At 42.1% G+C, this 12444-nt stretch overlaps 1 protein-coding gene across 1 annotated transcript; it reads left to right on the top strand.

Moving 5' to 3' along the window:
• The first annotated feature begins 229 nt into the window (after nt 1-229).
• Nucleotides 230-10449, top strand: sall1a (spalt-like transcription factor 1a). The gene is made up of 3 exons (XM_020941387.2): nt 230-950; nt 4993-8378; nt 8943-10449. The coding sequence occupies exons 1-3, from the start codon at nt 878-880 to the stop codon at nt 9381-9383; spliced, it is 3900 nt and encodes a 1299-aa protein (XP_020797046.1). The 5' UTR covers nt 230-877; the 3' UTR covers nt 9384-10449.
• The last annotated feature ends 1995 nt before the right edge of the window (nt 10450-12444 follow it).

Raw genomic sequence — 12444 nt, 5'->3', positions numbered from 1 at the left:
ACTAGTGCGCGCCACGCTCCTAGCTCCAGAGTGACGAATGGGCGGAGGGAGGGAGAGAGAGGAGAGAGAGAGGAGAGAGCTAGCGGGGATGGATGGTGATGAAGGGGTGGAGGTGAGGGTGGGTGACTGAACAGCCCTGTGGCCAATCAGCTCCCGTGTGGGTGGGGCAATCTGTATTGGTCCCAGCGCTGCACGGGCCCTCAAAGTTTGTTTATTCGCGGAATGCAGTGTGTGATGAAAACGTGTTCGTTAAGCAAAGACTTTTACTACTAAAAAATCAAGTCAAATCAAAGCCGCGGGACACTGGATCTCTGCCTCGGGATAACGCTGTGTGTTTGTAGGAGCTCCTGGTGGACACGGCACGCAACGGCGACGCACGGGACATGTGTTTTGCCGAGACTTTTGAAGTCCGAAAAGTGCGTAAAGAAGACAAGGGACAGCCTGGTGACTGGTTCAGATTCAGACTGTGGACAAAGTTAGCGAACTAACTAAGAAGAAAGTGCTGCCTGGAGATGCGGACTGCCAGCGTCCAACTGTGACTCTCACGTAGCAAGGGGTTAACGCGCGTCCACGGGGAGTTGGGACAAGCTCTGCCTTTCCTTCGTTCGGATCAACTCATTGGGTGGGAGCTGAAAGAGAGACAAGAGTCCCCAGCAAATCAGGAGCTAATTGATTAAAGAGACTTCATTTGAATAGGAGGGGGGCTGGCGAGGTGCCAATCGCCTTTCAAACAAGCCTCCCCCGTATGATTAATCGCGCAGCATTATTGATAATCATAACGGGGCACATGCGCGGTGGATGGGCTCCATTTACGTAATTTTTCAGAGGGGTTTTGTACTCATTTTTTTATTCGGCGCCTGCTGATGTGCCAGCCAGCATGTCGCGGAGGAAACAAGCGAAGCCGCAACACTTCCAGTCGGACCCTCTTCTGCCTCTACCCGAGCACAATGGTAAGTCCACGCGCACAGCACCAGCCATCAACATTTAATACACTTTAGGACTTCCAACAAGTCTCTTTACTTTACTTATCTTTACTTCTTTGGGGTATATCATTACTAATCCCTTTTCTTTTTGAAGCAACTTGGTTGTTAACCAACACCTACAACTTTTATCACATTTTAAAGAGAGTGTTCTTTTTATTTTCAGATAGCCAAGTAGTTTCACGAAATCGTTTCCGTTACGCGCAGGGCATCTCGGTTTAATTTAAGTTAGAATGTGTTTAAGGATATGTTTAATGATTGGTTTAAAGATAAATAGCATATTCAAACAAAGTAAAACTTCCTTGAAGAAGTGTCCCCCACTTTCTCCGGGCCATCGTATCTTGTCCGCGTCCGTAGACCCAAACCGTCCCGCACGCCGCTCCCAGCTCTCCCCTCGAACTTTCCTCGTTCTCTAACCCTAACTCTCGTTCTCTGACTGGAGCAGTTTTTATCGCATGGCGAAATTTCACCCCTTGTTTTAACATCAGTTTTTTGCTTTATGTTTGTAAAAGAAATGAATGCGCTTAAAATGTATTCCTCGTGTTTGTGCGTTTATCTTCGTCCGATGATTACAGAGTTAAGCTGAACTTATTCGGTAGACAATTAATCATTTATTAAAATACAACGATCAGTGTTAGGTATTGCTGAGTGTTTTTATTAACTCGACTTATAAAAATCTTTGCGGAGCTGTGGCTATTATCAGGTAACTTTGACGCACTCCGTCTCCAGTTTTAAAGTTTTCTTGGGCTTTCTTAGATGAAATTACGGACCATTAAAAGTGCAAACGCTTTTTCTCAACAGTAACAATATTAAGGTAAAATTACGCATAATACTGACCAAAATTTGTTGAAGGAAAGGCCTTTTGTAAAAGAGTTAATTCTCATCGTAGTCAGTAAAACTCAAAACAGTGTAACGAATTGTTTAGAGTAAATAACTTTAAACTCTAAACTGGTTTCTCTCATTCTTTCATTCTCCTCAGAACGTTTTTTTAAGAATAACCTGTAACATAGCTTTGTATGTTTTGAATTGTCCGCAAACAAGGTTTAATAAAATAGTTAAACAAGTTTGCTTGAAGTAAGTCTCTAGGTGTTATCTGCACTAATGCTGCCGTTATTGTAAATATGCAGTATTTAATTTGTCCTACAGAATATTCAGAGGCCATTCAGCATGTTGAAAACAGAGCACTGTTTTCACTTGGATTTATTCAGTTATGTTACAAATAACATCAAGTTAATTTTTGTCTTCTTAATGATCTGTACAACCAGAGCCCATCTCATCAACTTTTTTTCCCTGCACTGTCCTGTGTGTGAGTGTTATGGTCAGTCCTTGTCTAAGTGTGTGAGGTGGACGTAGAAAGTGTGTTTGGATCCTGGGAGGTCGCTGCGAGAGCCATAGAGGGTGGTTTGTGCTGCTATTTTAACCTTTGCTTGTGTCCCTGTGTGCGGAGGTGAGCAGAGTTCAGACTGCAGTGTGTTCCCTGTGGGTCATCATTGACCCTGCTGTTCGGAGTCTTCTCCCTAAGTGTGTGTGCGTGTGAACCGGCCCTTATCAATGCTGTGGCCATCCCCTTTCACCCTATCACAGTGGCCCCCTGTAGATTGACCCCCTCTGCAAACACAGCGCTCTAACTTGTCATTTTGCCAGTGTTTATTCGACATGGGCCTAGGTGTAGCCCCAGGACTCGCCTTTTCCCTCCCCCTGAGCAGTCATCAGGGCATCACTGCAGAGTGTAGACGGCCGTGGCTTTAGTGGAGCCCATCTACTGTTCAGTGGGACGAGTCTTAACCGAGCAGAAACTCTGCTGAAGTTACAAGTGTCAATGAGCTCTCTGAGGCCTCCAACAAAATAATGTAGGACCTTTTAATTTTTCTCTAAGTAAATCTGGCTTTCCTCTTATATTTAGGCGTAGTTTCACTGGATCTGTCCTCCGTTCTTTGTGCACGCTGATGTCTTTCAGTTCCCGGTACTGCTTTGCATGGGCATTCTACACAATTGGGCAAGTTCATCTTTTACAGAAATGGACTGTCTTAGCTTAGTTTTGATTCACATCTAAGCCGCTCTACTTTGGGAATTAAGCTTGCTCGTAGCATTTGTCTTCTTATCTTCTGTAGCTGTGAATTATCCTTTTTTAGCGTACTAATAAATAAAAAAAATCTATAAGTACATATTCGATGTATGCACTTAAAGGAAATTATAAAGTAAAATGAAATATTTATTAAAATCGGTAATTAAAGCAGAATTATGAATATATGAAACATTAACCGTTCTTAACATATTTAAAATTATTTACAAGCGTAATGTCTCAAATAACTTTATGTATTGGTAAGAAAATTGTAAATTTTTTTCCTAAATTGTTCTGCACATTTTGTTAACACAAATTAGCCCGTAGTGTTTTTGTCATATTATTTGTATATTTTTTCTTCGTGTGAGGTAAAATGTTTATGTAACATTAATTGCGTTTGTTAGCTAAATTTAATGAAAACTTTTTTTGTAGTTGTACCTATATTTACATATATTGGTGTTTTGCTGAAAGCTTGGCATGGTTTTGGACAAAGCTGAGAAGCTTTTTGTTTTTACTTAAAATAAATGGTAATTAACAACTCAATTGCAATTATTTTTGGTTATCTTAATTGTTAAAATACAAAAGGCATTTATTTTATACCCTCTTTTAATCCTCCTAACTTTAAAACTAAATGATGGTTGGTTGGTCAGCAGCTGGCTGAAAGGGGGATCTGATGTGGAAAGTTATCATTAAAGTTGACTCTTCCTTGTGTGCATGGTTTGGTGGTGTGAGGGCCGGGGTTTACTGTCATGGTAACTTTGCCTTATCTGATGTCTGTGAGTGGAGAAACATTGAGGGAGATAATCCCTGAATTGAACAGGATCTGCTTTGAGGCGACTCGGAGATGAGCAGGGCCAGGCTGTGCCGGCAAAGCCCGCCGCTCCCATGCTGCGCAAACAATAGGAAGGCATCCTGTCTCTCTGTGGGGCAGGGCTGCACTTCTCTGGTTTTCATTTGCAAATGAATTCTTGGCCCTGATGAAAGTGTGGAGGGGCCAGAGCCACAAAGAAAGGGATTCATAGAGAAATGCAATTTGTAAATCAACTTGTATGTTAAACAGTGGAATTTGAGAGCGACAAAGAATGAATGAGGACAAGTCTGGAACACAACAGTAGTGCTGGGGACATAGTGTCGTTTTAATAAATGGATGAACATTTTCAAAAGTAGTTGAGGTTTTTAAAAGGAGAATGATTTATTCTCAACAAAAGCTGAATTGTCTGTTTTGGTTGTCTGGAAAGTCTTGCTTTGTGTATTATTGTACTACATATTATTTATTAACATTGTTTTTTCAGTATTTAAAAAGTAAATGAAAGAAATACATCATATTTTTCTAATATTAATATTAAAGTGCATTAGGGCTTATTGTGGTTTAATCTTTATGAAACGTTATTGTGCCTCAAACGCGATTGTTCATGTCTGCGTGATTGCAGCTTGAGTGGATACAAATTGGTTTAGTGACACAGATAAACTGTCAAAGATGTCTAGTTGGCTGAAAATGAGCTGGGTTGACAGCAAATTGAAAGTCTAATAAGTCCTTCAAATGTTTGATTTTTTTGCAGAGTGAACAAGTAGACTTTGAAGGGCAGTAGTTATTGGAAATCAATGGCATTTTATGAAATTCCATTAAGAATCAATGTCCTCACTTCATTCTGTTGTATATTTTGAATGGATTATGTGGAAAAAAAAGATTACCTTTAGTTAAAACCCTCATGCACAAGGATCACTTTTAAGCAAAATTCGAGTAGTACCCATTGATTTTGTATCACTTCTTATCAGCTTGCAGAGGCCACTGCCAATTTCTTAACTTTTTTTGTCTATTGTTTCTTTCTAATTGTTATTTCTCATCAAAGGAAGTGTACAACGGATTAACAAGAATAGGAGAGATAAAGAAATAAAACTGAATATACATTTAGTTTCTAATCTAAATGTTTCTGTTTTATCTTTTTCTAGGGGATGCAGAACTATGCTCAGAGGAAGCCCCCCTCAAGGACTCAGATGCCCATGTCTGCAACAGATGTTGTGCTGAGTTCTTTGAACTATTCGATCTTGAGGAACATCAGAAAAATTGCACTAAGAATCAGTTAGTTCTGATAGTTAATGAGAATCCTGCCTCTCCTGCTGGAACATTTTCACCTGGATCTCCCCATAATCCTGATGACCAGATGAATGACGCAGTGAATAACACTGACCACACTGAGTCCAGTCCTCTTCTGGAGCCCAGCGCTCTTGACAAAGATGAATCTATGGATGTGGACGTTTCAGGAATGAGCAGTGGCCACGAGGAGGATGGTAGTCACACAGAGAGTGCCAGCCCTGTACACACTGGCAGCAGGGGAGCATCTGGTCCTGCTGTTGGCACTTCACCTATTTCTGCCCCTCTACCTCAGCTCAGTAACCTGGCTGAATTGGGAAACTTCTCAATGATCAATAGTAATGTTATAATTGAGAATTTGCAAAGCACCAAAGTAGCTGTAGCTCAATTCTCTCAAGAAGCTCGTGGGGGTGCAGGGCCAAGAGTGGCAGTGCCAGCCCTGATGGAGCAACTCCTAGCACTACAGCAGCAACAAATCCACCAGCTTCAACTAATTGAACAGATTCGCCACCAGATACTGCTGTTAGCATCACAGTCTCCAGAGATGCAGGCAGCATCCACCTCTACAGCAGGCAGTGGAGGGGCAGCAGCCAGCCCTCTGACCACTCTCAGCTCCCATCTCTCTCAACAGCTGGCTGCAGCTGCAGGCCTTGCCCAGAACCTGGCCAGTCAGTCAGCCAACATCAGCAGCCTGAAACAACTGGCTGCCGCAGCACAGCTACCTCAACCCGCCCCCTGCAGTAGTGAGAAATCTCATAGCATGAGCACACTAGGCCCATCTACAGGCTCCCAGTCCTCTGACAAGAGGCCAGCTCATGTCAGTAGTCTACACTCTCAGCTCAGCAGCTCTCCACTAGTGAAGTCCTCCACACCAGCGTTTGGCATAGGTAATTTGTTAAGCTCTGCAGTCAATCCCCTACTACCTCAGCCCCCACCTGGAAACCCCATGTTCTCCAGTTCTCTTCCAAGTGTTGGTACCACCGTAGAGGACCTCAACTCTTTAGCAGCTTTGGCCCAGGCAAGGCAAGCCAAAGGCAAGCCACCCAATGTCACTTCCTTTGAACATAAGAGCAGCTCGGATGAGGCGTTCTTTAAGCATAAGTGTAGATTTTGTGGTAAAGTGTTTGGAAGTGACAGTGCCTTGCAAATCCACTTGCGCTCTCACACTGGCGAGAGGCCATATAAATGCAACATCTGTGGCAACAGGTTCTCTACTCGTGGAAACTTAAAGGTACATTTCCAGCGTCACAAAGAAAAATATCCACACATCCAGATGAATCCCTACCCAGTTCCTGAACATTTAGATAACATCCCAACTAGCACGGGTATTCCCTATGGTATGTCCATGCCCCCTGAGAAACCTGTCACCAGCTGGCTAGACAGCAAACCTGTGCTGCCCACACTAACTTCCTCAGTTGGCATGCTGCTTCCACCAACTATGCCAAGCCTCCCACATTTCATTAAAAAAGAAGATCACTCAATAGCCATAATGAGCCCTTCTGTTACAGCAAAGAGTGACAATGGTGCTGCAGAACCCTCTGCAAAAAGTGACGGGGCATCTGAAGAAGGTGAAGGAGCAACTCTGCCTACCTCAAATGGGAAGAATGAAGAAGGCAGCCAATCCTCAGGCATAATGACAAATGTTAGCTCTGCCTCTGATAGCACTGCTGAATACACCACATCCAATAGCCCACCCATGATGACCAACCCACTCATGCCTCTCATGTCTGAGCAGTTCAAGGCTAAATTCCCTTTTGGCGGCATCCTGGATCCTCTCCAGGGGTCAGAGACGTCCAAACTTCAGCAGCTTGTGGAAAACATTGACAGAAAAGTGACAGATCCTAATGAATGTGTCATCTGTCACAGAGTACTGAGTTGCCAAAGTGCTCTAAAAATGCACTATCGTACACACACAGGGGAGCGGCCTTTTAAATGTAAAATCTGTGGAAGGGCATTTACCACCAAGGGCAATCTAAAGACACACTACAGTGTCCACAGAGCCATGCCCCCTCTAAGAGTGCAGCACTCCTGTCCTATTTGTCAGAAGAAATTCACAAATGCTGTGGTTTTACAGCAGCATATCCGCATGCATATGGGTGGTCAGATCCCTAATACCCCTCTGCCCGACAGTTACCCTGAATCCATGGCCTCTGACACTGGCTCATTTGATGAAAGGAACTATGACGATCTCGATAACTTTTCTGATGATTACACTGAAGGAATGGAGGAGGGTCCAGACAGCAGTGTGCCTGATACACCCAGGTCTGCGGATGCTTCCCATGACAGTCTGTGCAACTCCCCGGCTCCTCTGGATGTTGGAGGCCAGGAGGGGCATGAGCGAAACAATCAGCTGATCACCGACAATAATGACATGGAAGAGATACAACCTAGCCAAGGGAAAACTGCTGCAAATGGCTCAGGTGATGGGGATTGTTTCACAAATGACTCCTCATCACTGGGAGGGGATCTTGAAAGCCAAAGTGCCGGAAGTCCAGCTGTATCAGAATCTACCTCCTCCATGCAAGCACCATCCCCAACTAATGTTCACCCTCAAATACGCAAATCCCCTACGCTTGAAGAAAGGCACCAGAGGCCCTTTTCCATGGAGCATACAAGTCTCTTACACTCTCAGCCTCCAAACACTGCCCTTGACCTGACTTCTGTTAATTCATCAAAAGACCCCCTTGGCATGATTTTCCCCTTTCGAGAACGCAGCGTCACTAAAAACACTTCATGTGACATCTGTGGCAAAACCTTTGCATGTCAGAGTGCCTTGGACATTCACTATCGAAGCCATACCAAAGAACGACCTTTTATTTGCACGGCCTGTAACCGGGGTTTCTCAACTAAAGGCAACCTCAAACAGCACATGCTTACCCATCAAATGAGAGACCTGCCATCACAGCTCTTTGAACCATCCAACACTAACCTCTCCTCCAGCCCGACCCCTTCTCTACTCTCCGTGGGACCACTCAGCAAACCTGAGGTGAATGGCTTCCTCCACAGCCTCCACCCAGATAACAAGGACTTGCCCCCCAGTATGATCACATCCTCCGCCTCCACCTCCCCTGTGCTGTCTGCGCCCCCTCCCCGCAGGACACCCAAGCAGCACTTCTGTAACACCTGTGGGAAGTGTTTCTCGTCCTCTAGCGCTCTGCAGATCCATGAGAGGACCCACACCGGAGAGAAGCCGTTTGCCTGTAGCATTTGTGGACGTGCTTTCACCACCAAAGGAAATCTCAAGGTAAATGCAAAATACTGTTATGTTGTGTGTCCAGGTTTAAGCACTGTGTAGAGAGGCTTTCTGTGCATTGTTTTAACTGTTATAAATTGCCTGTACACAATTTTCACCAAGAGTAAAAAATTTACATTTCTGAAAAAATATACCTTTGGTGTAGTTGTTGTATGCTATGTATTATAATATGCTGGTTTGGCAGATGGATATCGTAATGCAGGGTCTATTTAATTTGAAAGTATACAAATGTACTACATTTATGATTCAGCAAATGAAACGCTGAGTTCTATGGGAAATAGGACTTTAAAGAATTCTGCATGACTGAACCATATTCATCAAATATTGTGTTGTCATGTGAATGTGGAACTTAAGGTTCCAAACAAAATAAGTTGTTTACTCCTACCTCACAAAGCACAAGGCAACTAAATTGTCTGTTGCGCCCGGGGTGTGAAACTATTTTAATTTGAAGGAGAGCATTATTGTTATTTTTTCCATTGCATCATCTCAGCCATAGCGGTTTAGTTTGTAAACATCACTCATTCTTTTCTCTTCTTTTTTTCTCTCCTCTCTCAGGTTCACATGGGCACTCACATGTGGAACAGTGCTCCTGCCAGACGGGGCCGTCGGCTCTCTGTGGATGGGCCCATGGCCTTCCTGGGAACAAATCCGGTCAAGTTTCCGGAACTTTTTCAGAAAGACATGGCTTCAAGAGCTGGCAATGGTGACCCTGCCAGTTTTTGGAACCAGTATGCTGCAGCCTTTTCTAATGGCCTTGCCATGAAAACAAATGAAATCTCTGTCATTCAGAATGGAGGACTCCCACCTATGTCGGGTGTTATAGGAAATGGTGGTAGCTCTCCTATTGGTGGCATGACTGGCAGCTTAGACAAGCTACATAGCACAGAGCCCAATGCTGCACTTGCAGGGCTGGAGAAGATGGCGAACACAGAGAACGGAGGCCACTTCCGCTTCACGCGGTTCATGGAGGACAATAAAGAAATTGTAACCAGTTAAACAGTATGTGTATACCCATAGTGACTATGATGATGCCTAAAGGCATAGTGTAATCATGTAAACACATACAGAATATGAGTAAGAACAAGACAGGGACAAAATCAAGTATCTGCTTTGCTCGCCATTGAATCTTTACAGACATCAGTGTGAAGACAAAGCTGCTTTTTGTACAATGTACATGTTATAGTTTTAATGAGCTTATTTATTAGTGGTTATAACCTTGCTTGAATCTAAATGGAAGCATTAACAGTTAGGTTTTTGTTTTAAGTGAGAATGGATGTGTGTGTGCTTTCAAAATGTACTTTTGAACTTTAGAAAAACTGGGTAGAGAACTTTACCTTGACATTAAATTATTTTCTGTCTGTAGTACCTATATTCGAACTGTCGTTGTTCATGTGATGCATTATCCTTGTAATAAGCAAAGAAACTTGCTGTAAATAATGTATACTGATCCTCTGTAGACAGTCTAACCTCTGTGTGTCCATACACCCCCACTCCCCTCATCCAAGCAAGATGATGACTTTCAGGCAAAGTTCTTTTTGTTCACTTGTTACGTTATTTAAAGAGGACTGGTATTTTACATTTGCTTTATTTCAGTGTTTTAGAGTTTGGTTGTTACATTTCTGTTTATTGTACTAGTAACTTTTTAAATTACTTGTTTTTATCTGTAAAGTTTTTGTTCATTTGGGAATATTTGACTGGATGTCCTATATCTTGTTTTGACAACCAATCAATTGAACAAAATTATGAGGTTTCTAGGCTGGATTCTCACATTGCTGCTATGTTCCAGCGAACTCCTCTCGCAAATCAAGAGCAAGTTCTATGTCAAAGCTTGTGTAAATAGATTCTCCCACAGAAAAAGATGTACAGAAACCTCACAGAAGTCCATCATTACATGGGAAAATAGTGTTTTTATAAGTACAAATAGCCTATGGGTTTGACAACCTTCGGACTGTTTCATGCACTTTCTTGGAAAGTTGAAAGATCTTTATGGGTCCAGTTTCTCTACACTTTAATACCTACTAACAACTAAGTTACTGTAAATCTTTACTCTAATAATCAAATACACCAGTTTTCCAAAAGAACAAAATGTGTGTGTGTGTGTGCCTTTATTCTCTCTTATTTCTATTATTTTTGATTCATAATAACGCAAAGGCCTTCTGCTACCTATTCTGTAACGACAAGCTTACGATAGCCTACGGACTTTTTCTCTGCGCACCTTCCGCTTAAATTGTCATTTAGAGTTCCGCCGCAACTAGCCTATTGTAGTGCATTTGGTGATGCAATCAATATTTCCTTTCGTATAAAATGTTGAGACAAAATACAGGCTACTTTTGTAACTTTTTGCTGCTCTTGCATTAAATGGTTGTGTTTAGCATTTTGTTGAAGAGCGTCCTTTTCCACGAGGTTCGCTCCGATTTATGGCACAAAGCCTTAAAGGAAGCTGTCAAACCCATCCCACGGTTATCCGGATAAAGCCTTTGACGGCTTTCAAGGTATTTGCCCCGTCTTTTTTCTTCATACAAAGTGATTTTTTTCCCTTTTATATTTCAACAGCTGCATTTAATTTAACACATCGTTGCACATCCTGCTATGCAGGATCTGTTCATTTGTACCGAGCATCCCCGCGCGCGCCCTCCTCTCCGCTACTTCAGTCCGCCGTCCCTCTGTTCCCCACGCGCAAATTTCCTCATATTTACGGCGTACGTCTGCGCTAAATGATGCTTAGTACAACCTGTTTTCTTAATACCGTGACCGTGGTCATTTAATTCGCGGACTATGGTTTTACCGCACGCATTTGGAAATAACCTACTACTTATTACTACTAACAAGCATTTAAGTGAAATAATAATAATGATGATAAAAATTATAAAATGAATAATGTTGTTATTATTATTATTATTATTATTATTATTATTATTATTATTATTATTATTATTATTATATTATATTTACGGCAACAAATTAATTTTAGTGTTAATGTACAATTTTTAAAATATAGGAATAGTCAAGAAAATGTTGGCATTAATATTTTAATTTCATCATTTAACAAAACTATTGCTTAACATTCCTGGCTCTGCTATTTACTCTAGTGTGTATAAAGCTTGTTTAATAAGCTTTGGGCCGGCTCCTCCTCGCCTATCGATTGAGCTGTGCGGAATTATAGAAACACTTGAATCTCAGGTGGCAAGAATGTGTACAATTGATCTCTTCCAGTGTGGCTCCCAGCAGTGACTCCACAACACACAGCACCACAGGAAGACCTCCAAACCCAATGGCTGCACACTCGGAGAGGGGCAGTCCCAGTCAACACCACACAGTGTCAACAAGTACTGAGCTGCTGGTAGGCTCATCCTTTGCCTAGCAGACAAAATCTCTTTTCATTGGACACACTTAGGATCAAAATGTACCCCTAAAATAGTCTGATCTCCACATCATTTAGGAAGTAATTTGTCCATTGTGTGCTATAAATATATAATAATATAATATATATATAATAACCTCTGACAGAGAAGCATTGGCTGTGAGTTAAACACACCATTTTAAACGCAGGATCACAGCACTATAAGTCAGTGTTTTAACAATGATTTTTTTTGTTGTTCATCAACTAATATTTGTAATTCAGAGTAATTGTACAATTTTATCTTTCCCATTTAAAAACACTATCAAAAATATTTTTCCTATGCAGTAATTCTTCATTGGCTATTACAGAGTCCCTAATGTAACACTGTATAAAGCATATTCTGTAGCTACAGTAAAATGTATTTGCTTAGAGCTTATAGAATTAATATGTCACTGCAAAATGTCTTGGGGAATGTTGTGAGTTTATGTTGTGTTTTTTTTTTTTTTCTTTTCTTTTTTGAGGAGTCGGAGTGGACTGGAGATGAAAAGCTGCAGCCTCCATGCGCATCCCTTGTGTAGAGTCGATGCTAACTGTAGCCTGGGGCCCGGTTAGGACACCCCACTGAGGTTCTGGCCCACCGCTGGGAGATCAAAGAGCCACTCACAACAATGGTGAGCCTCATCGGACTATAGCCATGATTGACTTTCTCTGGACGCC

This window comes from Boleophthalmus pectinirostris, unplaced genomic scaffold (genome assembly GCF_026225935.1).
Source record: "Boleophthalmus pectinirostris isolate CB_2022bp ecotype Guang Dong unplaced genomic scaffold, ASM2622593v1 HiC_scaffold_19, whole genome shotgun sequence".
NCBI lineage: Eukaryota > Metazoa > Chordata > Actinopteri > Gobiiformes > Gobiidae > Boleophthalmus > Boleophthalmus pectinirostris.
Note: the sequence above shows the minus strand (reverse complement) of the source record. Positions and strands in the feature narration are given on the sequence as shown.